General features: G+C 48.4%; 2 protein-coding genes across 2 annotated transcripts in view; one reads left to right on the plus strand and one right to left on the minus strand.

The window, feature by feature from the left end:
• SMC5 (structural maintenance of chromosomes 5) overlaps positions 1-763 on the plus strand; it is a 51,655-nt gene extending 50,892 nt beyond the window's left edge. The window contains exon 24 of the mRNA XM_075739539.1: positions 350-763. Within this exon, the coding sequence (XP_075595654.1) occupies positions 350-490 (141 nt within the window). The 3' untranslated portion in view covers positions 491-763. The remainder of the gene's footprint in view (positions 1-349) is intronic.
• A 6,685-nt stretch (positions 764-7,448) lies between these two features.
• KLF9 (KLF transcription factor 9) lies at positions 7,449-23,368 on the minus strand. Its single transcript, XM_075740069.1, has 2 exons — positions 22,768-23,368; positions 7,449-11,077 (listed from the first exon to the last, which is right to left on the minus strand). Exons 1-2 carry the CDS (start codon positions 23,234-23,236, stop codon positions 10,845-10,847), a joined length of 702 nt encoding a protein of 233 aa, XP_075596184.1. The 5' UTR covers positions 23,237-23,368; the 3' UTR covers positions 7,449-10,844.
• Between the last annotated feature and the right edge of the window lie 2,752 nt (positions 23,369-26,120).

Here is a 26,120-nt window from a genome sequence, read left to right on the forward strand (position 1 = left end):
ATTGTGCCCAAGTAACTCTACCTCCTGTCCTAGCAAAAAAGGAAAAACAGCCAATATTGTCTGCCCATTGTGGATACAGCAAAAAAGTAATGACCACATTTGCAGCAAGAAAGTACAGATTAGATATGAAGATTTTCATGTTGTAAGAATAGTGAAGCATGGAAATTGCCTGAAGGATGAATGGACCCTCTTTGGGGGTTTCTAGGAACAATCATCTGTCAGAAAGGCGATAATCCTGCTATATTGACCTTTTGAGATCTAAGGCTTTACATAGACCTCCTTCACCTTTGTTAGGTAATGGGGAACATCTATTCTAGCTATTTTGACTTTATTTTTTTCTGTTTTTCAGCTCCTGCAGAATCTCACTTACAATGACAAGATGACGGTGTTGTTTGTCTACAATGGACCTTTTATGTTGGAGGCAAACAAATGGAATTTAAAGGCTTTCTGTAGGCGGCGACGGCGACTTGGAAGGATGGAAGAACAGTGATACAAATATATATATATGAAAACTATATAATGTTTTTGAAGAACTTTTTGGAACATCTGGCTTTCAAGACTTAAGCAATTGTGAAAGATGAGAACCTGCAAAAAACTGATGATTAAGAACTTTAATTCTTAAAACTTTTACAAAAGTGTAACAGATTTGAAGTGCATGTTTTGGGTTTTGGGGGTTTTTTCCAAATCTTTCGTAGTGGCCTCTCTCTCCAAAGAAACTACTTTTTCTCAATAGTAATTTTAAATAAAAAGGAAGTTTCTTGTATTTTGCTATTTTATCAGTAATGTAGCATCAGAAGTACAGTTAATTTTTCTAGGTTATACTGGACTAATCTAATGTCTGGGGTTTTTTTGGTTTTGTTGTTGTGGGGTTTTTTTCCAAAAATTGGATTTGTTTTTGGTAAATTGTGTTTCCCTAACACAGATAAGGATGGTCTCCAGACTATTACTATTGAAATGGAAACTTTTTTATCAATGAAGAATAATATACTTTATTATTGTTATTTATTATTTTTAGCTAATGTGCCATTTTGTATTCCTGGAAGGATAATGTCTTTATTTTTCTAGCAAGTCACTCTCAGCAAGGAGTCTAATAAAGAGCCAGGTGTTTTTGAAACAATGAGCAAGTTAGCTTGCAGAAGTAAAAGTAAGCAATATGTAACTTTTTGTTGGGTTTTTTAAAGTAAAACTTGATATGTTTTTTGTGATAGATGGAGAAAATAGTCCTGCTGATTTCACATGTAAATTAAAGCCAAGAGGCTTTTTACAGGCCTCTAGCTGCATTGGAGTGATTGTATATGCAGTGGCTTTTCAACAGGTAGCCATTAAATTCATTATTGGAAGTTTGGCCATAGCTGTTAAGCATTTGGAAGTAGATGTTATCATCAGAATGCTGAGTATCTAAAATAAAGTCCCGGTTATTTAGTTAACTATAAAAAAAATTAAAATTAATACTGAATTGTGAAGAGTATGGTTTGTAGAGAAATGGAAACTATGGTTGGTATATAAAATGTATCTAAAATTGATTGAGTCGCAGGACACCATCTGAAAATACGCAGTATCCTTGTTTTCACAGAGGGAGTAGCCTTCAATAGAATTTTATACACAATTTGGTGTCCACTTGATTTTGAGTGGAAGGTTTTCTTAACTGCCTCTTGTCAATGAACTTTGCCAATAGAATTGATATGTAAGGCTTTTTACATCAGAATGTTAGAAGTAAAACAACCCACTGCAAAACAAGCTAGGATCTGAAAGGTTTCCAGTATTAAACATTAAGTACTGTAATTCTTGTTTTGAATAGACAAGCCTTTAAGGGAATAGAGAACTGCACATTCTGGTATCGCAGGCCACTGTTGATCATTGGAGCTCTGACTGTGAAATGAGTTCCTGGAATAAGTTCCATGAGGATTAGTGTCCACACACAAATATTTGATGGAAGAACTAAAAGAGTATGGAAACTTGGGCTGTAGTCCAGGAACTGAGTGGGCCAGCAGAGTATCCTCAATTTAATTGAGGCTACAGGCCTGACAGCCCAGTGTATTACAAGATCAGGGTTTTAAATGTGTTCTTTGGTCTTCAGAATACTTGGCTTCTCATAACCCTGAACTTTTAACGTTTTGGGGTTTAATTGAATGGAAAAACACACATTCTATTTAGTCTCTGAGGATCACTATATGAAAAGTGTGATTTGTTTTCAGTGTCTAAATAAGTGAAACTACTTACGTGAACATGTGTTAGGACTCAATTCTTCTATGGCTAGACAGCGCTGTCTGTTCTTAATGCTGTCAGCTTAGAACTTTGTGGGATTTCTTCCTAGAGGTCAGTTCCTTTCTCATGTTTTAGGCTGAGGTATGAAATGTAAGTCTGACTTATTTCAAGAGGATGGCATTTCAGATCCTGTCTCAAACGTTTTGTCTTCTGCATATGTGCCTGCCACACTGCACAACTGAAGAGGATGATGGGCTTGTGGGTGTTTGCTTTTTTCTTGGGAGATCTGTCAGCTGTTGACCGGAGGTTCTGATTTCAACGTTACCTGGCTACAATCTTAATATGGCACTGTCATTCATATTAGCTTACCCCAGACAGTGTAACAAGCTGCAAAACCATACCACTGTGATGTTACTGACCAATACAGCTTCATTATCCAGCAGCTCTGCTAGCTAAAGCCTTGCAAAAAGAACCGTAAAACCAACTTTTTGTAGAAAAGCAGCCATTGGTATTTGCAAATGGGCTATAGAGTATGTTGGTAACCTGCTAATTCGCATGACAGGTGCATCCTCCCCACACACGGGGACCTTCTGGCTTAAAAGGAAGTCTTCTGAATGGGGTAGTGTATTCAACCATGAAAATCCACACTGAGTCACTTAGTGTAGCTACAGCGCTATTTAACATTCCTTACCCACGTCTAGGGCCCTTCCTGCTCCCAGCTTCCTCGTGCTTTGGTGCTGCTATTCAGCTCCTCAGGGACTCTTGCTATAAAAACCCATGGAATTAATTTCAGTGTAACGTTGAAGGGGAGGGGATGAGTGGGAGTTTAGGTTAAATATACACGTAGTATCCAACTTTTCCTGCTGACTACACAGGACCTCTCAAAAATGGAGAAGTGGAAAGACCCCCAGTAGTCCTGACAGCTGAAGTATAAATTGAGCTTCCTCCAAAAATAGGTGCTTTTCCCTGTTGTTTAGACCAGCTGAAGACTATGGCAAAGATCCTCTTACACCACCATCTGCAGTTCTGACAAACATCTGTGTCTGCTGATGTATTGAGACAGAGAGAAGCAGCATGGAAATTGTGACTTACTGTGAGAAATAAAAAGATCTTGAGAAACCAAATACTGAAAAGCATTTATAAATCACCTTTGACTGTATTTTATGACTATAAATGCCACTCGTGCATGTATCTTAACTAGGAGAGATTGCTTAGTCAAATCAGCAAACTAGAATGAGGAGGGGCCATTGCACAACTACAATGCTTTTAACACACCTAACTACAATGCTTTTTAACACACATGAAACTTAGCCTTTTATTGGCCTGGTAAAGCTGTTGCTGACTGGGAACATCTGTTCTCCAGGCTTTGGAGTTAGCAAGAGATGAAGAGACGTACCAAGCTGGCCTGTGCTGCAAGGTGCTTGCGGAGAAGTGTGGTGGGTGCTCTTTAGAGGCCGGGATAGGCACCTGCTCCAGGCCCGAGAGCAAACCGCTTGAGTTAACGCTACCGGAGGCTCTTGTGCATGGTTCATACCAAGGTGCGTCTCTCTCGTTGCTAAGCTCGCTGGCTGACGCTTCCTTTCTAGAAGCTTCTGGACCATCGTCAAACACTGCTCCGTATGGGTCATGGGAATGGGCTTGGGTGACTTCCATGAGCCTGCAGTTACCTGCCTGTTCCCTTAGCAAGGCCTCTTCATTTTCTTATTGTCCCTTACTAGTAGGCTTTAATTTTCACTTTCCTTCCCCAGTTCTTGTGACGTTCCATGGTGCCTTCTGGAAAGGCAAGTGTTAGAGCAGATACATAAGATGTGAAATTTGTCATTCTGTTTTACAAACGCGTGCAGAACGTTATGTGTTGTGTGACACTGTCCATGCTCAGGGTTTGGATAGCGGGGTTTACCCGGGGGAGGGAAGGAAATGTGAGAGGGAGATCTGTAATTAAAGATTCTGGGAAAGGAGCACCACGCTGAGGTGAAGGGCTGTGTTGGTTCGGCAATATCCTAGTAACTTTACATAGAAATGTATTGTAATTTTATGGAAATTGTTTTGGCATTGCATGCATGATTTCCCTCTCCTGTCCCCCGCCTTTATTTGGCCCGCTTCTTGAAGGATGCGTAGTTTCTTCCGATTTGATCGGCACAGTATCTGATGGGAGGTGTCTGGCGGGAGAGCTACATCATGGGAAGGGGGGGGACCTTGGCACTGTAGCTTCACTGTAAATAACTTGGAACCAAAATTATTCTCTTCAGTTCTGACTCACTGAAACACAATGTCCAAAATAAATTTTCCTAGAACTTTTTGTTACAGAAGCGTTTTTTTTTTTTCCCAGCGCCTTGCTAATTCAGAATAAAACCAGGATTCAGTACATCATAATTTGGAGAGGAAGGAGATGGGAAAGAGAATTAAATCCACCTCTACTCCAAGAAAAATCCTCCCGTCCCAGCCTGAGCATCAGAAAATGGCAGAACTGTTTCTCTGCTGTTGTGCTCAGACTAGGCTTGCCAGGAGCCACACTTCCCCTACGAGGCTCATTGATCCAGCTGGCCTTTGCACATCAGGACAGCCTGGCTGAAAGGAAGTGTTTTGTATGCAGATAGTGAGTTAGCGGTAACTATATATGGGGGGTTTGTTGTGGTATTTGGTTGTTTTTGATGGTGGTTTTCCTGAATAACTGCAAACAGAATAAATCCGAAACAGGTGATCAGCACAGGGAGTGCAAAGGGACTTGCTCTCAGACACCACCGACACTATCAGCCCCAGTCTGTGTTGCTGCAGTGGTGCTTCGAGGTCTGTTCAGGTGAAAAGCCACTGATATTACAGATTTCTATGGGTGCCAGGGGCTAAGGAACATGGATCTCCTCTGTGTCTGCTTCTGAGCCCAGTTGTGCTGTTCATGCATGACTTTTGTGGTCAGCATGTTTGCACTATTTAAAATACACTTTGCTGTATAAAATGTACTGTTTTGATGCCAGTATGATTAAAGTGGTACAGCCTGCAGTGTGTATACAGTTCCTCAAGCATCAATATGTCAGAAATCAGTGTGGTCATGAAAAGTTATTGGAGTAAGTTATATTGGGAGAATCTCCTTTATTTAAACTTGAAGTTTACAGTAAGGCTAGCCCCCTTGAAATTTCTCTGTTAAAAAATAGTACCTCGGAGAAAAATGGTTCATTTGACATAAGAGCTGAATGTAGCTTAGCTACACAGGCAGGGATTTACCACCAGCAAGGCATAGACTAATAAAATTGTGGTTTCCCCTGGCTTTGTGATTTTTGACAGCAGTTGTGCATGGCTTTTCATAGACTCTCAAAAGTCTTTTCTGCTTGGAAGCATTATTCAAGGCCACCAAAGCAGTGGTTGACAGCAGAAGAGCCCAAACCACTGTATGGGATCTCTCCATGGAGTTCTGATGTACCTTACACCTCCATCTCCTGAAACTTCTGCTGCTGTATTTCTGGCCTCTGACCATTAGTCAGAAGAGGAAGAAAAGGGCATTTGGAAAGCTCAAGACTTTTCTGTGCACCTGTCTAGCACAACGCCAGGAGGGCTCTGATATTGTCTGTGGTCTTTGGTTTCTTTCTCTGTGCTTTCTGAATTCCCACAGGGATTTTTTGCATCTTGGGATGCTAAGCTGTCCTTATTTACTAAGTGTTTCTCCTAGTCCTGTAGTTTACACTCACCCTTCCTTTGTACCTTGTGTTCAGCTGTGCAAATGTCCAGGTGTTGCTTTGATTGGCATTACGTGGCCTAAGATGCAACAGACAATACCAAAGCAGAAACTGATAGCTTTTGATATGAAAAGCAAGAGCACATTTATCAGTTGTCAATTGGTGGCCGCAAGCCGGTAAAAAACAGTAACAGTTGTAGCACTTCAAAAATACAAGCTAAAAGCAGTAGGGACTCTGCTCTCTCTCACCCCAAAAGGCATACATAAGCTCCACATAGAGATACAAGAACTGGAAAAATACAGTGTATAATATTACAGAAACAAGTGTTTATTAAGAATTAGAACTGATGCCAGTCAACACCTTCCCTTTTCAAAATGGGAAGATTTCCATAGTACCCGTGGAAGTGTTTGAGGAGGTATTTTAGGGGGCAAGGTGTTTCTCAGACAAGGAGAGCATGGCGCCAAAAGCACAGCAGCTGCAACACTCTTGTCGTTGGGAAAGCTTCCTCTGCTTTAAGGCAGTCCCTTTAAGAGGATTTGGGTAAGTACCTTGTTCCAACCATTTTGAGTTTGCATTAAGTTATTGATGATAAACCTCCCTGATTCCTTAGCCCTGAACAACATTGGTTTAGATTCCCGTGGAGGTGAAAGTCATCCTAGTCACCCTAGCAGGCAAGTTCACAGAGACACTCCTGCACGTGGCTTTCTGAACCACTCCACAGGCATTTAACTGGACGTTTGGCCCATTTCCTTTCCTCCCTCCTCGACGGAGAGCGGAAATGAAAATTCACCTTGTAGAAACTGTGCTCTCTGGATCAGTTGGCCTACGTTCAGGGTTACCCCTCCTCATGTCATTGTTGGAGCCTTGCCACCACGGAGCATCCAGTCTTTGCATGCCATGCCTGTTCCAGCCAAAATTTACATCCCTCCTGACAAGACTATCTTGTAGAGTGTATTAGGTCTCAGTGGCTGGAAACATTCTTCTAAGGCTAAGGCTTTATCTACACTAGGAAGATTTTTACTATCTGTGCCAATTAGAGCACTAAAGACATATATGAAGACAAAGGGTTTAAAGTGAAGAATGATAAATTTATGGAAAGTCCTTTATGCTGGGATTGCAGGGGAATGAGGCCAATGCCACAGCCCTTTATTCCTAAAAATGACAAGCTGAAAAAAGAAAACCCTATGCTGAGTTTGTTGTATCTGTCCTTTGGCCATCCAACCCAAGGACAGAAAATTCCAACTCAGCATCAAGTCAAAACCTGGAGGCTGCTTACAAGTTTTGTTCCAGATGCAGATGGCACTCTTCCACCCCTCTGTCTCTGCCTGCATCGCCAGAGGGCTACGTGTTCTCTTGGGTTCAGGGCCTTTTCGTGCAAGCACACTCTAGCACTGTTTCCATGTACCAGGTTAAGTTAGTTTGTGTAAGCAGTTGCTTTTAGCTAGTCCTGACCACCTTTGAAGCTGGCTCATACACCACTTGACTCATGTATTTCATTGTGTGCAGCAGTATTTTTTTTCATAATCATCCAGACTGGTTTACATGACTGCTCCTTGACTCCAATAATTCAAAACATTTTTTTTTTAATATTTTTCTTTATTTGGACAATATATATATACATATGTACAAAACCATCTATGCCTACTTTTTTTTTTCTTTTCTTTTTTTTACAATTTTATGTGATTTACAAAACAGGACAGCAAAATAACTTATAAAGGATACGAATACTGTACAAAAATAAAACTGATTAAACTGTTTGAAGTTGGTATTTTACAGTGTTACAGATCACTAGTCTGTAAAACAGCATTTTGAAGTACGTGTCCAGTCTGGTGTATGCTGGGCTAAGTCCATCTCCAAACTGAAACCAATCTGTAATACAGGTCATGAAAAACCATTCAAAAAAATTAGTATGTTGTATCGCTATACCTTTAAAGCCATGACTTCTCTATAGTAATGAGCTTTCTTAACCAAGGAGAGAAGCTGTCCTAACTTCAGCACTATTAAGTATTTCCAAAATAGTACAACAAGTACATACAGTATTAGAGAACCTGATTTTCCTTTTCTTTTCTAACATTTGCAACACTCTTCAAAACTGAACTTCAAGATGCAAAGAACTAACCTGCAGTTTATGTGTTAGAGACATTGTTTGCTTTTACTAAAAGAAAAACTCCAAATGAACAGAACAATAACATGAAATCTCCAAACTTGATTATCCCCAATATATTCTGTTAGTGGTTAATGAATTACATTAATCCCGTCTGTCCAATGCTGAAATACAGCATGCGTTAGAGCAAATAGGTTACCATTTAGGAAGGTTTTTTTCAGAAACAGGATCTTGCCACACGCAATGATGACACATGCCTGTATGTCCCACGGATCAAAGTACCCCCCCTCCCCGCGTGTTGAGTCTTTCAGACTCTGCGGGTACAATGATGTTTCTTTAACCATGCATTCTACCCCAAATACGCAAGGTGGAAACCGTAAATCTGCCCATTAACTTCCATGTGTCAGTTAATCCTGGTAGCTAAGTGTCCAAAACATCTACGTACTGATTTAGAGCTGCTTATCAGCTGTGGTTTCCCATGGTGGTTGAGAGGATGTGAGGGTGTCTTGTGTTTCACAGGATCAGGCCTTAATTTTCCAAGTGCTGCATTTGTCCTACCAAATGGCAACAATCCACACTGCAGGACGGACCCGAAAGCCTGTGTGATCTTCACAGAGAAGAATGAAGATGAATATGCACGCACATTGGAACCTCACCGGGCTACACCTGACCCTGATGCCACTCAACAAGGCAGCATTAACAGTACTGGTAAGCAGAACGCTTTTTTGTATTTCTAGATCAATAGAAATACTGAGGCTACCTATTTTTTATTAGGAAGAATCTATGTCCCTAGGACTCAATTTGGACACGAGAAATTAAAGTTTGGTTTCTAAAATAAATGTTTCAAAAAGCTGAAACGGAGGTAGAAAGTGTGCTTGGTTTCCTGATGTCTTCACTGAAGAAAACACATCCCTTTTTTACTCCACAGACTGCTCAATATCCCTAATGCCTTAAAAGCAGTTCTCTTCACATAGACGGAATTTATCATGAACTACACAGGTAAAAACACTATATGCAAACTGACTTCTAATGCTGAAAACCTTATACAACTGTAGAAGAAAACACTCTACTCTCTGAGTTCATTTTTTTGTTTGTTTCTAGGAAGCAAGCTTTTTATCAAGTAAAACAATAAGATGCTGTAATTGCAGGTGTACTAACAAGATTTCTTATGTACAGAATTTTACAAGATGACCTAAATTCATCTCCAGTGGAAACAGTTTGGGTTTCAGTGTGATTACTCACGAGATGAATTTGGCCCTAAGTCTCTATAGTAGGGCTGCACCTCCCCTTCCTCTTCTGGAGGAAGGGGTAAAACCAAACAGGAGAAGAATGTTTCTGGAAAAAGTAATGTGTAAACAGAATTCTCCCCCCCGATAAGCAGCTGGAGAGGGAAAAAGAAAATCACCAATAACCTCTTACAGTTCATGCTTTTAACATAAAAAAAGATTAAATACTCAGCTAATGACCACAACTTAAAGTCTTCTTTCAGTGATCTTTTTGCTCCACTTAAAGAGCAAAACGTAGCTTTAAAATAAAATATCATCCTTACCAGTATTTGATGTGCCATGCATGGCACAGGTACAACGCAAGGTACTGAGAGAAGCTTATGTCGTAAGAAGTATTATGACATGCCTTCTGTGCTGTATTTCCAATTAGCTCCTGGTTTTCCCCCATACTCTACAGAAACAGTGATCAAGAGATACAGGAGCCCTTCTGAAGTGCTCCTTACAATAACTTCAGCTGTTTCCATTAGCAGAGTACTCATAAGGAAAGGTCTACTCTCTCCATAAGCACACACAACTCCGATAGGACTCGGCAGCAGTTAGGCAAGGGTATGAAGAGAATAAATCTTTAAGGCAAGTGTAGGAAGAGAAAAAAAACCTTTAAAAAAGCAGCAGTTTATAAAGATGGTAGCTGCTGTTATGCATCCATTCAAACAAAACACAGCAGATAAAGCACTGTTAGTGGCATTTCTATAGTACAGTACTGTATTTATTGACAAATGACAAGCGTAAGATCAATTGAGAGACGTATGCTTCTGCTCCCACGCTGCCGCCACATTATCTAGGCTGCCTTGTATTTTTCCGGGTAAGTGAATAATAAAGCTAAATACACGGACGGTCAGAAAATGACTGAACTGTTGTGGGGTTTTTTTCGCTTTTAGTATCTGCTTGAATTGTACATGTTTTTATCGGAAAAGTGCAGCTTATATTCAAAGGTAGAGTTAATACAAAGAAAAATTAAAAAGACCCATTTGCTTTAATGGGCCCTCTTGAGTATAAATTCACCTTATCTCAGTATATCAGTCAGACGCTATTAGTAACATATGTAATGTTTCTTTAAATGCAGGATCATTCTGAGACAGAAGTAAACCCACGTCTACAATGTGCTATGGAGTTTTTATCTGAGAGTTATTTATGTGACTCGGAAAGTGGTTTTACTCAACGAACTCTAAATACAAGCAGCATTACACTGTTCAACAAAACATGTTCATGACACAGCAATCACAAAGACCTTGGAGTCACGCTACTCTGGTGGCACAGGCCGGACCATCCAGTAAGATGTATGTACACCAGCATCAATGCTTTACATTTGAGGAGGAGGTCGTCTCCTCTGCTGGCCATCCCCAACCTCCTCTCACCCCACAGTTCACTTGCTCCAGACTGCTGCTCCCAGCGAAGGGTGGGGAGGTGGAGGACAGGGAGTGGCGCACCGAGTACTTATTTTTTTTTGAGCGTTGGCTACATGTGCTTTTGGATGGCGAGCGTGACTGGCACTGCGGCGGATGCTCGTGTGCCGGTGCTGCTGCCTGCATCCTCACCACAGCTTGCCTGTCCCCTGCTCCCCTCCCAGGGCCAGCCCTGTCTTCACAAGGAGCTGCTGGGGGTGGACTTTTTGGATCGCTTGATCATGCTGGGGTGAAACTCGGTGTGGCGGCGGGCGTGCTTTGTCAGGTGGTCACTCCGCATGAACCGCTTCTCGCAGAGGGGGCATCGAAACTGTTTCTCGCCGGTGTGGGTTCGGTAGTGCCGGGTGAGCTCGTCGGAGCGGGAGAACTTTTTAAGGCAGTTGGGCCATGTGCAGGGGAACGGTCGCTCACCTGTGGGAAGGAAAGGATGACAAAAGATTTAGGGGGTGTGGGTAATGCAGGCCAGCACGTACCAGTTTTGCTGAGGAGCCGGGAAACACACTGCTGAGGGAAAAAAGCTGCTTTTGTTTCCTGCCATGGTGCCAGCGTCTGTGGAGTTGTTGATGACTCGCTTCCTCAGGTTTCAGTCTCACCTCTAGCAGAAGCCAAAAACCCCTCCAACCGCATGAAACTCGCACTCCGGTGCAGAACCCTACATGACCCCGAAGACTGTCAAAACAACAGATGAGCTCTGCCTGTGCCTGTATGTTTTTCATGTCGGGCTCACTATGGCAGTTTGGAAAAGGAGCGCCAGTATTACTCCTCTGACACTTCCTTTCCTCTGACTAAAATCATTTGTAACCATTAGAAAAGAAGCCAAAAAAAATCTTTTACCTAGGACAAGTCATTCCAGCCTGCGGAGAACTGACTGGGGAGAGTGGTGCAACCTTGGAGCTGCAAACATACAGCAAAACCACTGTGGCTGCAGAGAGAAGTGCCATGCCCCCCCCTCCTCCCTTCCTCCAGAAATCCAAGCTGCTCCAGAGAGTAAAGGTCTCCCCTCAGTCTCTTAGATAGCTGATTTGAGGATAGGAAAACTACTGAATTATTCACAGGTCTATTGGTATAAACGTTTGCTACAATGGTGAAGAACCAAACCAAACACCTTAACCTAAAACACCTTTGCTTTTTAAAACAAGGGTGTAAGGATTGAACACCACTCCCTGTGATCTTCCTGGCACCCCACATCCCTGCAGTTCACCTCTGCGGGTTGCACAGGCTTTGCCTACAGGCACAGACCTGACGCCTCTTGATCGGCAAGGCTGACTCTAGTCCATGGCATGGACAGAAGTCAAAGGTGTGTAAGTTCACACAAAAGCTTTCTGTCACAAACATCATACTGATGCAGTTTGGTTCATTAATTCCCTTTCTTAAGGAAAGTCTCCTGAAGGGAATATAAATGACAGCTATGTGACAGCTATGTATAGTCAACCGTGAAATATAAAAAATACCCCAGGAGTTTTCCAACTTGAACGAGTTGGAAAGAAGCTCAAGAATTCCAGTATTTCTTGGTACCATGAAATTTGGCACAACAAGTGAGCTTGCTTTACATTTACAGATCATGGAAAAATGAGTCATTTACAAGAAAACGTGCCTTACAGTCCTCCCCAGACCAATAGCAGCAACAAAAGGCTAAAGGGTTGAACGAACAGCCCAGACACCAGGACAACCAGCGGTGGAAAGTATGGCAGAGCGGTAGGGAGGAGAAAGGGGGCTGGGGGGAGTGACTGATGGCATCCAAAAGGCCAAGGATGAGGATGGACCAGGTAAGCTGAGATGTAGAAGGATGCAGAGGGAGCAGAGGGAGCCAAGCCAGCCTGGTGCCCAAGCCTAGTGGAAGCACAGCTGCCAGCCATCCAGAGCTGGGGTTATTTTTTATTTTTTTTTTATAAAGAGGTTTCTTGGCTCCCTGCTGTATGCTTTTAGACACGGTTGGAAGCCTTTCCAAACAATCACTGCCTTTATAAAAGAAATTAATTAAAATGGTACGTAGGCTCACAGGTGCATGAAAGCCATGACCACAGCTAGGCAGCCGAGCAGCACCGGGAGCCGTACAGAGCAGTCCATCGGTGCCCACCACCATCCTCCCCTGGCTCTGCCCTGCCCAGCGCCTGCCCTTGGCATCCGAGGCAAGCATTTTGCTTGCACTGCTCTTTTGCCATCTACCTCACGGTTTCTGTCACAGCTCCTGGAAGCAGGCGGCAGTGGGAGGTGCAGAACAGCTTTTTAGCTCCCCCCCCCGGGAACGTGGGAGAAGTGCTATACATCTCGCATGTGTGGAGGCCTCTAGGATATAACTCTGTGTCAGGCACTTAGACCCCAGAGCAGTGGGAGCAGCTCAGGCACCCTGCCCCATCCCCAGAAGCCACATTTCCAACCATCCACCCCAGCACAGCTCTTCAGCTCGCAGAAGCACCTAACTGTATTACAGGGAGACCAGGTGCCTAGGCTGGATAACAAGTATCACAGTCTTTGGGGTGCAGCATCTACATTTTAGGCATGGTATTATCCAGCCCCGGTGCCTAAAAGCAGTGTTTGAATCTGGTCCCATGTAGCCCTCGAGAAACTGGGCTTACCCCCCACCACTTCCCAAACTGCAGATGGGAAGATAAAATGGAGCCTGGTTACTAGAATTCCCTCTGAAACGTGATGGGAGCAGCGTGAGCTCCCCCATCGCTACCCCGCACACCCATTTCACATGCCAGGAGAAAAGCAATTTTAGGTTATGCAGCGTAACCACAAAGCTGTGGGGAAAAGCAGGGCTTACTCAGGATCCCTTGTGTACATTTGGCACCGCACTCCCCGGGGAACCAGCCCCAAGCTTGGGCAGGGCAGCCTGGCATGGTGGAGGCATGCCCTGCTGCCAGTGGGAGAGCCACCGTGCACCAGGCGCAGCAGAGCTACCACCGGCACCCGCTGCCGAGCCCCCAGGTACAGTGATGGAGAATGGCTTCACCACCTTGGCAAAACAAGCCCGCAGAGGCTGTCACAGCCACTTTGGAAGCGCGTATGTGAAAGTAGGCCAGGCATAATCCCCGGCACCAGGACGCATTAAACTCCAGACTTCTCAGAGCAGAGAGACAAGGGGGAGGGAGGCTTTCCCAGGCCCTCAGCGGTTGTCTCTGAGCCTGAAGATCTGCTGCTCCCCTCAGTGACAAAGCTGTAATGGATGACACCAGCCCAGAGGGATGGTGCTCCAGTGACAGACTTAATAGGTGCAAGGCAGGGGTAGAGCGTGCATCCAGGAGGCTTTTAAGGCAAGGCAGAGATGGCTGATGGCATGTGATGATTGTCCACTCAGCAAAGCCGGGCGCTGTATTTGCTGGTTGCATTTGACACACTGTATGTTTGTGGAAGAGTCCACAGAACAAACAGATCTTGCAACTCATACACAGCCAGGCAGGCAACAGCACACAGAGCCGCAATGCAAGCTAGTGCTGCCTCCGTCTGGAGATACGGATTTCTGTGTCGTATCTCAGTCAAGAAGTATCTTTTCCATATGATTTTTCCTCTTTAGTTTTGAGAGTAGTAATGCTAAAGCTTGAAATGAGCAGAATGAACCATGAAGACAGGGTGCTATTATACACCGTTTCCTTTGGTGGCAGTATGCTACTTAGGATTTCAGATATGCCTTGGATGGGATTTCAATCAAGAGATGAAAGAATGGCCAATGGTGTATCACAGTACCTTGAAACTATGTGTGATAGGATCTGAACACAAGAGATACAAGATGCAAGTAATTTTCTTAAAAAACAGAAAAAAGATATCCAGGGCAGCTTACAGAAGCAACAAGTGAAACAAACTGATTTACAGGTTATAGGAATAGATGCATCTGCAGAACTCCCATTCTCTGTCCTGTGTGCCACCAGGAATGCAGTGGGAGAGTTTATGCTGAGCACAAGCTAATGGTAGCTCTTCTCTGAAGGTCTTCTCTGAAGTCTCAAGAACTCCTGCTCATGCAGCCCTGGCTTGCTTTAAATCCCTCATGGATATAAAGGCATTTGCAGATCCCTTCAATCTTTGTTCTCTTGCTTCCCCTGACCTTTCTCCCTGATCCTTCTCCCCACCCTCTACTGCAAATGGTTAGTTTCTTCTTTGAGAGTTTAAATTCTGTATCCAAGCTGCTTTGTATGACCTGAGGCAGGTCCACTTTATTTTATTCCATTTCCACATTATTCTGAACAGACAGTAAAATATTTAGCTTTTTTGCCCTACCCTACAAGATTTTTGCACATTGTAGTCTTGTGCAGGAACGGTTTCTGAAACAGAATACAGAGTGGTTATTAGTGGACTCATGAGCAGTACAGGTATCCCGATTCACCATCTGCCTTCTCACTACAAAATGCTGCTATAGATGTGAATGACTGAGGTTAGGAGCTGCAGTTCATGGTGGCTTTAACAAAGACGAATTTGTTTGGACAAACAAGGTGTGGGAAAATAAGGGAAGACTGGGAAGGAGGATTGTAAACATGCTGAAGTGACTTGCAGCTGCGGTGTTGAAAAAACACATATATCATACTAATCGTTGTTTGGCCTTGTGTGTTGGACAAGTAGAACATCTGTGTTTAGATAATGTAGGCCTGTGATAGACCCAGAGGCACCCTATCAAACATATTTGAGATTCCTGCTCTGCTGTGGGAAAGATCAAAGCAGAGTGGCAAACCACGCCTGCACGAATCCCTAATACACACGTGAAAACAGCAGGTTTGGCAATGGTCTAGCAAGGACTGAGCTACCCAGTACCTGCATCCCGCCTCTGCCCAGGTGCTGCTTTGGGGATCCCCCGGTTCCTGAGGTAGCAAAAATAAACTTACTCTTTGCATTTTATCTGTGGTTTTCTGGTTGTTCCTGGGTCCTGCCTATGTCAGCTCACACACAAGGGATAGAGAAGTTCTGAGTGACTTTTTTCCCCTTGGAGAGGGGAGGCTGCGTTTGAAAAAGCTGAAGACAAAATTTGTGTCTGCACTTGGGCAATTCTCCTGGCATGTAACAGGACGTGCACTAGGACAGGAGCACACTTTTTATGTGAATTACTAAAATTGTTTGAGCATGGGCTTTACAGAAGACATTCAGAGATTGCTAGTGGTGTGGATGGAAGTCTGTGCAAGATGAACGGTTTGCTAGGCTCACGCTGTCTTCCTCGCTGACCGAAGTGAGGTTGGACACAGCCATGAGTCCAGAGTCTGGCATTGGTACTCACTAACACAGAACAGTTTGCTGTCAAATAATGCTAATGACACTGCTTCACACATTAACTAGAAAGTGAAATGGGCTGTAGCTGTAGCTGCATGTGAACACCTAATTAGACAGCCTTGACTGACCCATGTTATTAATGATGAGATCACCAAGCCCATGGTAGGACCGTGCTGCCTGGTATTCACGGCAGCAACTATTTTAAGTATCAAAACTGAAGAATAGTTCAGATCAGTTGCTAGATCACTGAAGAATAGTTCAGTTTTGACTTCTGGGATGTGGTGCCTGTGCACGACTCCCACTCTCTGCCTGGCCGCCAACATGGCTCAGCTACCAGGGGCATCCACCCTGCCTGCGGCACCTGCCCCAAAACCCAGCCCGACCCAACTGCAGCAAGGCTGACTCCTCCTGCCAGAAACCTAAAGCACTTGATGGGAAAGGAGAAGGGAAAGCGCTTAAATATGGAAAGCCCAAATAGCAAAAATCTCCTGCCACCAGGTGAGAGCAAAACCACTTAGCGAAACAGGACTGGCCTAATCAGCTCTGTGTGGTTCAAATGAGAGAATCTAATCCTCACTTCCATCTTCCAAGATACTCTTGTACCTCTCTTGCTGCTGGAGCTTGAAATTTCCAAAGAAATCTTGGTAGCCTAGGAATGACTGGCCCTGAACCACAATCCTTGATTTAGAGATGACAATGATAAACTTTTTTTTTTTCCTTTTCCCCCTGCGATCCCACTCAACCACCACTCTTGCATGTTTCAATGTCTCTAGAATTATGACAAGTTCTGTAGGTGGATGTCAAGAACGTGGTCCAGCTTATTGCAAGAGGGAAAAAAAAAAAAAAGGCAGGCTATCTTCCTTGCTGCAGAACAGCTGTCTCAGGTCTCTCTCACTTTTATCCTCCCAGTGCATTGCTTGCCTCATACACCCTGAATGAGCAATATTTCCTGTGGGACACTGGATTTTGACCGATTGTCCACATGCAAGATATTCTGGGGAAGATGGATCTTACTGACATCTGTGCATTTGCTTCTGGGCAGAGAGACCAGAGGCCTTTCAAACAGCCTTCTCTTCTGAGATATTCCAAAATCAGATCATTAAAACATGTGGCAACCACAAGGTACAGATGTTGGTGCGAAACAGCACAGAGCGAGATCAGTGGTGAGGATGCTAGGTACCATGTGCCTAAAACAAGGGTTTCTGCAACACCTACACCACAGCCATCCGGTCTGGCAATAGATCAAACAGACACTGCCTACAGGATAGGCAACGGATGGATGGGCTGCAGCAAGGGGTTTATTCCGCCAGCACTCAGGACTAAAAAAATCACAGGATGATTCAGGTCTTGCCGCTTTCAGCAAGTATTTAGACTGCTCTGACATCTTCAAAACCACCAGTCAACAGCTGCTTGCACATGCAGGTGTTTGAGTCTCTTTCAAAAGACCACATGCAAGCCACCTGCTAACACCCACCACTGCTGAGAGCCTGAACCCCAGTGAGACTCAGTCTTGCTGGTACCCTCATCTGACACAGCATCAGATGCAAGGGATAGCCTTACAGCTTCTCTGCCAGATCACAACCCTCCCTGATTGCCTTGGGGGCTTTCTTTGGGGCACTGTGCCTCCTTTTATATATATCAGTCAGAGAGGCTACCCAGGAGAGCAGAGACCTCCCCAAAGCTCAGAGAGTTAAATGTGGACTCTCACAGCTGAGAGGAGTGCCCTCAGCAGTACACTCTTGGGTATGTGGGACAAGTTCCTACCTCTTCTCCTCTCCTCTCTTATCTCCATTTGAACTTCCTCCATTTTGCAGCAATACTTAAATATTAACCGAGCAATGGAGAGAGACCAAATCCCAGCCTGCTACTTAGGGCACTTACCTGGGATCGGAGCGCACTGGGTTTAGACTCCTGCCCTGTCTGAATGCTTAAATGCTTACTAGGCAGAAACAGCTTTGACAGAGGAAGGACAAATGCAATTTTATGTGCATTCAGAAAGATAATATATTTTTTGTTATTTCACTATGAATTTATTACCCAGAACTTCAGTGGACTCTTACCTCAAGTTTAAGGTATTTATGGAGTGGTCTCAGGATATTCACAGTCATCGTTACTTGACTATAGACAGTGAGCTACACTACCACAAGTAAACACTACCTAAAGCGTAGTGATTTGCCATCGCTACCCCAAACTCTGACCCTTTAATCTTGGCCCCTCCCTGCTCTTCCAGCTGCAGGTTTGGGGCCTGTGCAGGGCCACGGGGGCTGTGCAGGGCCATGGGCAGCAGCCTGGTGCAGAACAGCGCAGCAGCGGACGAAGGGGAACGATTGCTCCCGCAGGGATCCTAACAGCTGGGGCTGCAAGACACACCAGCTAACAAGAGCAGGGCACACCTACCACACCGTTTTCAATGCTACAGCACAACAGCGTGCAGAAAGTCAGTAAAGCTGCGTTTTCAATACACCCACCTGGAAACAGGAGTCACACTCTTACGTGTGATGCCTGCTCACCGCTTCTGTCCTACATGTGCACTTCTTTACGTTGACTCAATATACAAACCTTTCTGGAGTGCTTTCCCACTGTGACACATACACCTGCTTAATGTTTTTATTTTTTAGCAGGCAAAAAGCAAACGCAACCGGGAGTCGGGCAACACCGAACTTAATCTTGAGGATTTTTGCCTACCTTACTCAGCTGGCAAGGCTTCCAGCGAGTACAATTGTGGTTCTCTGAGACCTGGAAACATGCCCATTAGAACTTCAGCAATTTGTACATTTGCATTAACCCTTGAGAATGGGCATTTCAGATGGAGGTCTGAATCCAGCAAAATAACATCCTGCTGGCTCTACTTTCTGCTCTTCACTCTTATTCTAAAGGATCTCGCAAAGTGACATTGCATGAGCTGGATAAAAAGGGCTTAAAATGCTAAATTTCGGATTATGTTCCCACAAAATACCCAAAAAACCTCCCAGCGAGCAGAGGATTGTCAACACATCAGCATCTGTACAGTCTGTCGAGCTAGTGGTAATCTAGAACACAAATAACAAAGCAGCACAATCAAAACCAAACTGGTACGGGGGCAGGATCGATGCCATGATATCTAGAGTGCAGCACTAGGCAGCTGCAGCTCTTGTCTTTCCTTTCTACCAGAAAGGCTTCACTGGGCAGACTGCAGACCCACGGGACCCACACCTCTGCCTACAGCCCTGCTACCAAACATCAGCAAGAACCAAATGCCAGGAGACCTCAGGGGTGCATCAGCTGCCCGATGTAACAAAACTCCTGGTATTGTTTGGACCCAGCCTAGAAGATGATGCAGTTGGCTAAAAAAACCTGGGTCAGCTGAGTCCCTCACTTTCTCCCGACGTCTGCTCTGCTTCCAGGGCTTGGGTCTTGTGCGTGTCTTGTCAATGCGTCTGGGCCTTTTTCTATGCTCTGAAGAGAAACTCTGCGAGTCTTGGTCATGCCATCTCAATGCTCAAGACACCCAAGCAGACTCACCACTTGTAATCCCTCCTGTCATCGCCAAACTTCAGCAGTTTACGTGTCCTATACTCCCATAACACCATCCCGTAAGGGATGGGGAAACCTAAGGTGTGGTCACATTGTGGAGCTACACTTACACCTGCCTTCCCAACAAATTGGTTTTTGGCTTGTGAGCCATTGGGGATAATACCGTCTTTTGTCTCCCACACCAAGCGCCATGCACCTCGGAGTCATCATCAAAGGCCTGAACTCCAAGCAAACAGTTATACAGATATTTTTAGTTTCTGAAATATGGAATGCCTTTGAGCCAACAAGTTTAAAGACTCATTAATAAGATACAGACCTCTAACCTCTCAGCATCACGTCTTTGGTCTTCTACTCTTCTACTTTTACTTGGTATTTCATTTCTTGCTTTGCATTAGCTTACCAAAGATGGCCTGGTGAGTGTTTAGATTCCCACCATTACACAGGACTGAGCAGTATCCAGAGCTTTCCACCTTGCTTGGTTAGTATCCATTGAGTAAAGAGAGCTGTGGCTACAAGCAAGCTCACGGATGTGAAGGGAAATCCTAAAGCCAATTTCCAAGATAGAGAGACTGGGGTTAAATATTAAAAATTTAAGACCTAGAAGCTTCTACTGTTGGCTGCGTATCTACTTCCACTAAAGGCTACGCAGCAGCAAGTAACCCAGCTGGTGGCCTGATGAAAAAATGGCCAGTGGATGAAAGCGGTTCAAGAGGCTTAGATAAATGAGAGAGAAATTATTTGAAAAGAAATGAAAGACAATGGTACTAAGGAGGGAGCATTAATGCTCTGCAATACACAGTTATGAATAACTCAAGAGGTCCCATTGAATCCCACTGTTGCTAAGGAATTGTTCTGCCATCTATAGAAATACTTAACGTTAGTGGTATCGCTTAGCATTTCAGTTAGCTACAATTAACTACTCACATTAGGAAGCTCTGAAAGTTCATTACTGCTGGGTATCTGTAGTGGTTTTAATCACACAGAACTACTGTGATGGTCTATCAGCGCATCTGACTCAAACATCTCATACTTGAGCTCAGGCCACCCACTTGTGCGCAGCACAAGCTAAACCTCGTGCCACTCCAGGAGATATTATAACACTACTGCTTACAGCAAGCCATGTGGGTTGTACAGTACAGTAATTTATGTGTCATCACCGAGAACGCTATCCCAGTCGATGTCTATTTCAGTTCCCCTATCGGACTGGATATCTGGGCATGGGGCAGTAAGTGGAAATGATGCTAACACATTTTCTTTGTCACTTGTGAGCCAACATTTTGCAAGGCATCAGTTACATTCAGCCTCCAAAAGAGCATCAGAGCTGCAGTCTTTGAGCCGGTAACACAACAATCCTTGGCACCAGTCCTGAGGTCAGTACAGGGTCGTCGCTGACCATTCTCTTTCCCAGCTCACGAAGACGGTCTTAACTGTCTAACCACAGAGCTCACTGCTGAGCCACATCCAATAATCCTCCTCCTCCCCCGATCTCCCCAGCTAAGCACCGGGCAGATCTGCCAGCAGGGCACAGGTAGGCAACCTGCAGCGGGTCGTCTCCTCTGCAGTGCACGTACAGCTGGGTGCTCTGGTGAGCCAGAGCAACGGAAGTGTATCTGGAGCTCGGATGTGGCCATGCCCTACCCAGGATGCGTTAAACGCTACAGCAGTGCCCCTCGGGGTGTTCCTCGGGTGATAAACCCGTTTTGTACTTCACCACTTACCATTTTGTCTGTTGGCACAGCAGACAAAATCCAGAAAAGAACCAGAGCAGATGCGAGGCACGTTGAAATAAGCGTTGGCAGCGTTTGTCTCCTTTGATACCCTCCTTCCCATACTCGCACACAACCCGTCAGTTTAGAACAATTTTTAAGCAGCCCTGTGCGCTGCGCTGTGACCCCAATTGCAATTCAGACACGTAAAGGTTTTTACTCACCCACTTGCACTAGAGGGCTTTAAAAAAAAACAAACCGAAACCCAAACCAAACAAGCAAAACCCCACCACCACCACCAAAAAGCAACTAAACATTGAAGTCTACAATTGCTGTCCCCTCAGCGCTCAGGCAGAGCCGGAGGAAATACGAACTGCTGCCGCAGATATTTTTTTATCTCTAGGTTTCCATGTTGCCACACCCTCCGAAGCGCCCGGGCGAGCAGAGGGGTACGGGCGCAGGCACCCCTGGGGAATGAACCCCTTGTGCCACACGCCAAAGCCGGGTCGCGATAATCGATACCGGGAGGGACAGCTGGGCAGAGGCCGGTCCCCTACGGACGGCGCCCAAATCTCCTCGGCCGGAGGAGCCGCGCCGGGGCAGCGCTTGGAGAGTAACCGGCTCCCCGCCGGTGTTCCGCTGCACCGGGAGCCCGGGGGGCTGACACGCCGGGTTTTAGGCGATGTGCCTCTCAGCTTTTCTCCTCCAACCCGGCGGGTCCTTCGGCTGCTGGAAGGGGGTGTGCCCACCAGCCCCAGAGCTGCGGCTCACCGCGACGCGAGTGAGACGCCACCGCCCCTTTCCGCGGCACGGCGGCACCCCGCCACCCGCTGCTCCGGCACCACGGCCCCGGGGCGTCCAGCTCCCCTGCCACGAAGTAAAGCTCAAGCAAGGCTCGGCAAAGGCGGGCCGCGCCGCGGGGGAGCGAAACGCGGCTTCCGACGGCAGGGGCAGCGGCGCGGGGTGGGGGGGGCGGGCAGCGCTCGGCCGTCCGCAGCGCGGCGGGGGCTCTCCTGCCCCGGGCTTGTTTGGGGAATAGGTGTCAAATTCTGCCCCGGTGCAAGGGCTCGCCCGCCCACAGCGGCAGAAAACCCGATTCCCGCCGCCCCGGTGATTTCCTCACCGACGCCCCGAGCGGGCTCGGCGTCCCCCGGCGCAGCCGGTGCCGCGGCCGCCAGCGACAGCGGGGCAGGGTGCTGCGGCGCCGGCTTGGCAAGCCTGGCCCGGCGGCCCCGGCCACCGCCCCCCCGAACCGCCCCGGCCACGCGAAGTTTATTCCGCTCCCCGGCGGCCGGCAGCTGCCACCCGCCCCCCGCGCTGGACGGGCGGGCTCCCGGCCGGGGCAGGCGGGCGGCAGGCAGGGCGCGGCGGGAGGCGCTGCCGCAGCCCCGCCCGGGGCAGCCGCCCTCTCCCGCCGGACCCGGGGCGCCGGTCCGGGACCACGGCGGTGAGATACGGGAGGGGAAGAAAGGGGCGGGGGGGGGGGGGGGAGACGGAAGAGGAAAGGAATGGAGAGGCAAAAAAAAAAAAAAAAGGAAAAAAAACCCGACCCCCAAGCGGAAAGGCAAGGCGCGGGGACGCCGGGCGCGCCGCCGGTCGGGTTCATCCGAGGACAAGCGCTCGCTCGCTCCCTCCCCCCGCTCCTTCCTCCCTCCCTCCCTCCCTCCGCCCGCCGCCGCCGCCGCTGACCTGTGTGCACCCGGTAGTGCGCCTTGAGGTGGGAGGACTTGCCGTAGACCTTGCCGCAGCCGCTATAGGGGCACTTGTGCCGCTTCTCGGCCGCCAGCTTCCCCTTAGGGGCGGCCCCGGCGGCGCGCAGGCGGGGGGGCGGCCCCGGCGGCGGGCTGCGGGCTGGGCTGGAGCCCGGCTCGGTGGCCGCGTCGCTGTCGGATCCCGCGTCCTCGTCGGGGCTCTCCACGCTGTCGCTGCAGACGGAGGGGGCGGGCAGCGGCCGGTACTTGTTCAGCTCCAGCAGGCTCTTGGCGATGGCCAGCAGGGCGCAGTAGTCCTTCCAGGCATCGCGGGGGTCGCGCAGCTCCCGGGCCGCCTCCCCCTCGCCCGGCACCTTCAGCCGCGCCGCCTCGGGCACGGCGGAGCGGTTGGAGATGGAGACCAGGCACTGCGCCGCCACGAAGTCCACGTAGGCGACGGCCGACATGGTGCGGCCGCGCCCCGACGACAAGGGAGCTCCGGGCGCCTTCAGTGCGCGCCCGCGGGGCCAGCCGCGCTGCCGCCAGCCATGGCCCGTCCGCGGCGCGGAGGTCTCTGTGGCGCGGAGAAGAGCGGAGCGAAGGAGGAAGGGGGGGGGGGGGGGGGTGGGGGAGAAATAAATAGCGGGGCGCCGGGCAGGTCCCTCACCGCCGCCCCCCGGGGGCGGCGCGCAGCCGGCGGGGGGGAGCACCGCCCGCCGCCTGCGCGGCCGGCCCGGGTCCGGCGCGGGGGCCGGGGGAGAGGAGACCGCCCGCCGCGCCGCCCGCCCCGTGCCCCCCGCGCCGCGCGCCGCCCGCGTGCTCCTGCCCGGGGACGGCCGCGCCGAGTCCCATCACGTCAGGTTCGGAGCCCCCTCCCGCCCCCCCGATTGGTCAGCGGGCAGGGCCGGCCGGCTCTGTTTACCTTCTCCCCCCGCCACTCAGAGCGCCCCTTTTCTAGGGGAGGTGTGTCCGCCGGGCGGCCGCCCCGCCAATCCCCGCGCTCCCTCCCCAGGCCGCGTGCTACTCCGGGAGCCCCGCCGCGCCCGCTTAAAAGGGCGACGTCGGCGAGGCGGGGCGGGGGCGCCGCGGCTGCTTCCCCGCCGCCGGAGGCCGGCCGCCGGCCGTGTCCGCTGCCCGCTGCCCAGCCGAGTCGGCGGCGCCCCCGGCCGCGGGTCCCCGGGGGGGACGGGCAGCCCGGGGCGGCGGGGCCGCGCGGCGCCGAGCGGGTTAAGTGCCTCCCTGGAAGCCCTACGGTCCCAGCAACCGGCCGGCCAATGGAAAGTGAGCCGGCTGATGTCACTGGCAAGGCCCCCGCCAATCAGCGCGAGGTTCCGAAAGGTGCGCAACACTTGTAAACCCGGCGGGCGCCCGCGACCCGCCCGGCCCCGCCCACCGCCGCGCGGAGAGGCGCTGGGCAGCGCGCGCCCCGGCCCGTGTCGTCTCCCGGTGCAGGCGGGGGGGGGCGGCGAAGAGACCCCGCGCCGTGCCCCGCGCCCCGCGCCCCGCGCCCCGCCCCTCCCGAGCCGCCTTTCGGTGACCGAGGCACGAAGCGGAACCGGCGCCGTCCTGCTCGCGGCGCCGGGCCCCGCGGGACGAAGCTCAGCGCCCTGTCTCGGGAAGGGGGTCCCCGGGCCCCGCGGGAGCCCTGCGGGGCTTTCCTGTGCGGGAAGCGGGAGCCCGGGCGCGCTGCGAAGCCCTACGAAGAAGCCTGGTGCCATTAGCGTTTCATCGTCACAACGTCATCACTGAGACACACGGTTCCTTACGATGCACAGACCACGGGTGGTGGGTGGGCTGCTCTTGGCTGGGCCCGCAGGTGTCCCGACGGGAGCTCACCCTCCGGACGCGCACCGCAGCGGAAAAGTTTTATTACTTTATAGAAAAGCTGCTCTGCTGTGCGGCCAGCGCGGGCGGGTTACCGACCGGCGGTAAGGCTGGTTACCGACCGGCGGTAAGGCTGGTTACCGACCGGCGGTAAGGCGGGTTACTGACCGGCGGTAAGGCAGGTTACCGACCGGCGGTAAGGCTGGTTACTGACCGGCGGTAAGGCTGGTTACTGACCGGCGGTAAGGCGGGTTACCGACCGGCGGTAAGGCGGGTTACTGACCGGCGGTAAGGCTGGTTAAAGACATTTCCTATCACCCAACTCAAAGGGATCCAGAAAACCTGCCGTCCCAAATAACGTACCGCCTGCCGCCATCTGCTCCGGCGAAGGTACGGAGCTTACTGTGCACTGCGAAGATCAACTGACCTGCACTCTACAAGAGGAGAGAGAAAAATTATTTTCTAGATGAAGCGCTGTTTAAAAGAAGGGAAAGAAGTTGCCATCATCCATCCATAACCCAGCAGCACTGGGATGCGAAGTAGGTCAGTTTGTATGTCTTGCTGTTTTGCAAGTGTCGGGAGAGAGCGTAACGGAGAAGGACTCTGCCTTTGAAATAATGTACATAGGTCTCTATACAGCATTTGTCAAAGTAAAAGCAGGGTGCCTCTGAAATCACTGTACAGCTGCAGAAGCGCTCCTGTCAGACAGGCAGAGGAATTTTACTCTCCTTTTGTGAGCTGCGGCCCAATGAGGCCGAGCCACGGCAGCCCAGGGTCCCTAATTGAACCTCACTGTCCTCAACTGCAGCTCGTCCTTCCCCGCAGAAATAGGCAGCGCCCAAATGGTAAAGGGCTTTATGAATCGCTATTAATCTCTTTAACTGAGTATGGAAATGATGAGGAAGCAGCTACAGAAATGAGGCAGCGTGGCTCTCTTCCTGCAGGAAGTAAAAATTAGTAGATGTCAGCCATTTTGTACACTAGCATGCTAAATCTCTAGGTACAACCTCCGGCAATAATAATCCTTTGTCATGGATAATTGGCATAAGGCTGAAATAATTTTGCATATCATAGCTGGGGAAAAAAAAAACAATCCACAAACAAAACAAAAGAACTAGAGGCTACATCGGTAACTGGATCATCTGTAGAGTGATGAAGATCAAATAGAAAACATGCACAGAGCAATTTACCTAACAAGGCAGTCATCAAGGGATGAATGTCACTTTTGCTCTGTTCCCAGAGCATTTTTCCCAGCTGGTCCGGCATCCATTGGCCTTCGGTGCTTACAGCGCACCAGGCAGAATAAGAGGCCGTGATCTCCAGGTCTGATGGGAAGAAGGAACAGAAGGGATTTTTGTTCCTGTACCACTAACCCTGCCAATATATACATCTCTCTCTGTTTAGCACTAGTAGCTACAACCTTCTCTTTCCTTCAGAGGGGCAACAGCATTTTACGTGGAAAGCTGCCCCCCCCCACCGTTGGCTCATTAGTCTGGACATCTGGGACGTAGCTTCGTCAGCTTTTTC

This window comes from Balearica regulorum, chromosome Z (assembly GCF_011004875.1).
Source record: "Balearica regulorum gibbericeps isolate bBalReg1 chromosome Z, bBalReg1.pri, whole genome shotgun sequence".
NCBI classification, from domain to species: domain Eukaryota; kingdom Metazoa; phylum Chordata; class Aves; order Gruiformes; family Gruidae; genus Balearica; species Balearica regulorum.

Bases quoted from the DNA above. Each gene is read 5' to 3' on its own strand.
- KLF9 (XM_075740069.1), bottom strand. From the start codon at position 23,236: ATGTCGGCCGTCGCCTACGTGGACTTCGTGGCGGCGCAGTGCCTGGTC. The intron at 11,078-22,767 runs GTCAGCGGCGGC...TCCTTCCCACAG, and splicing joins GCACTACCGGGTGCACACAG to GTGAGCGACCGTTCCCCTGC.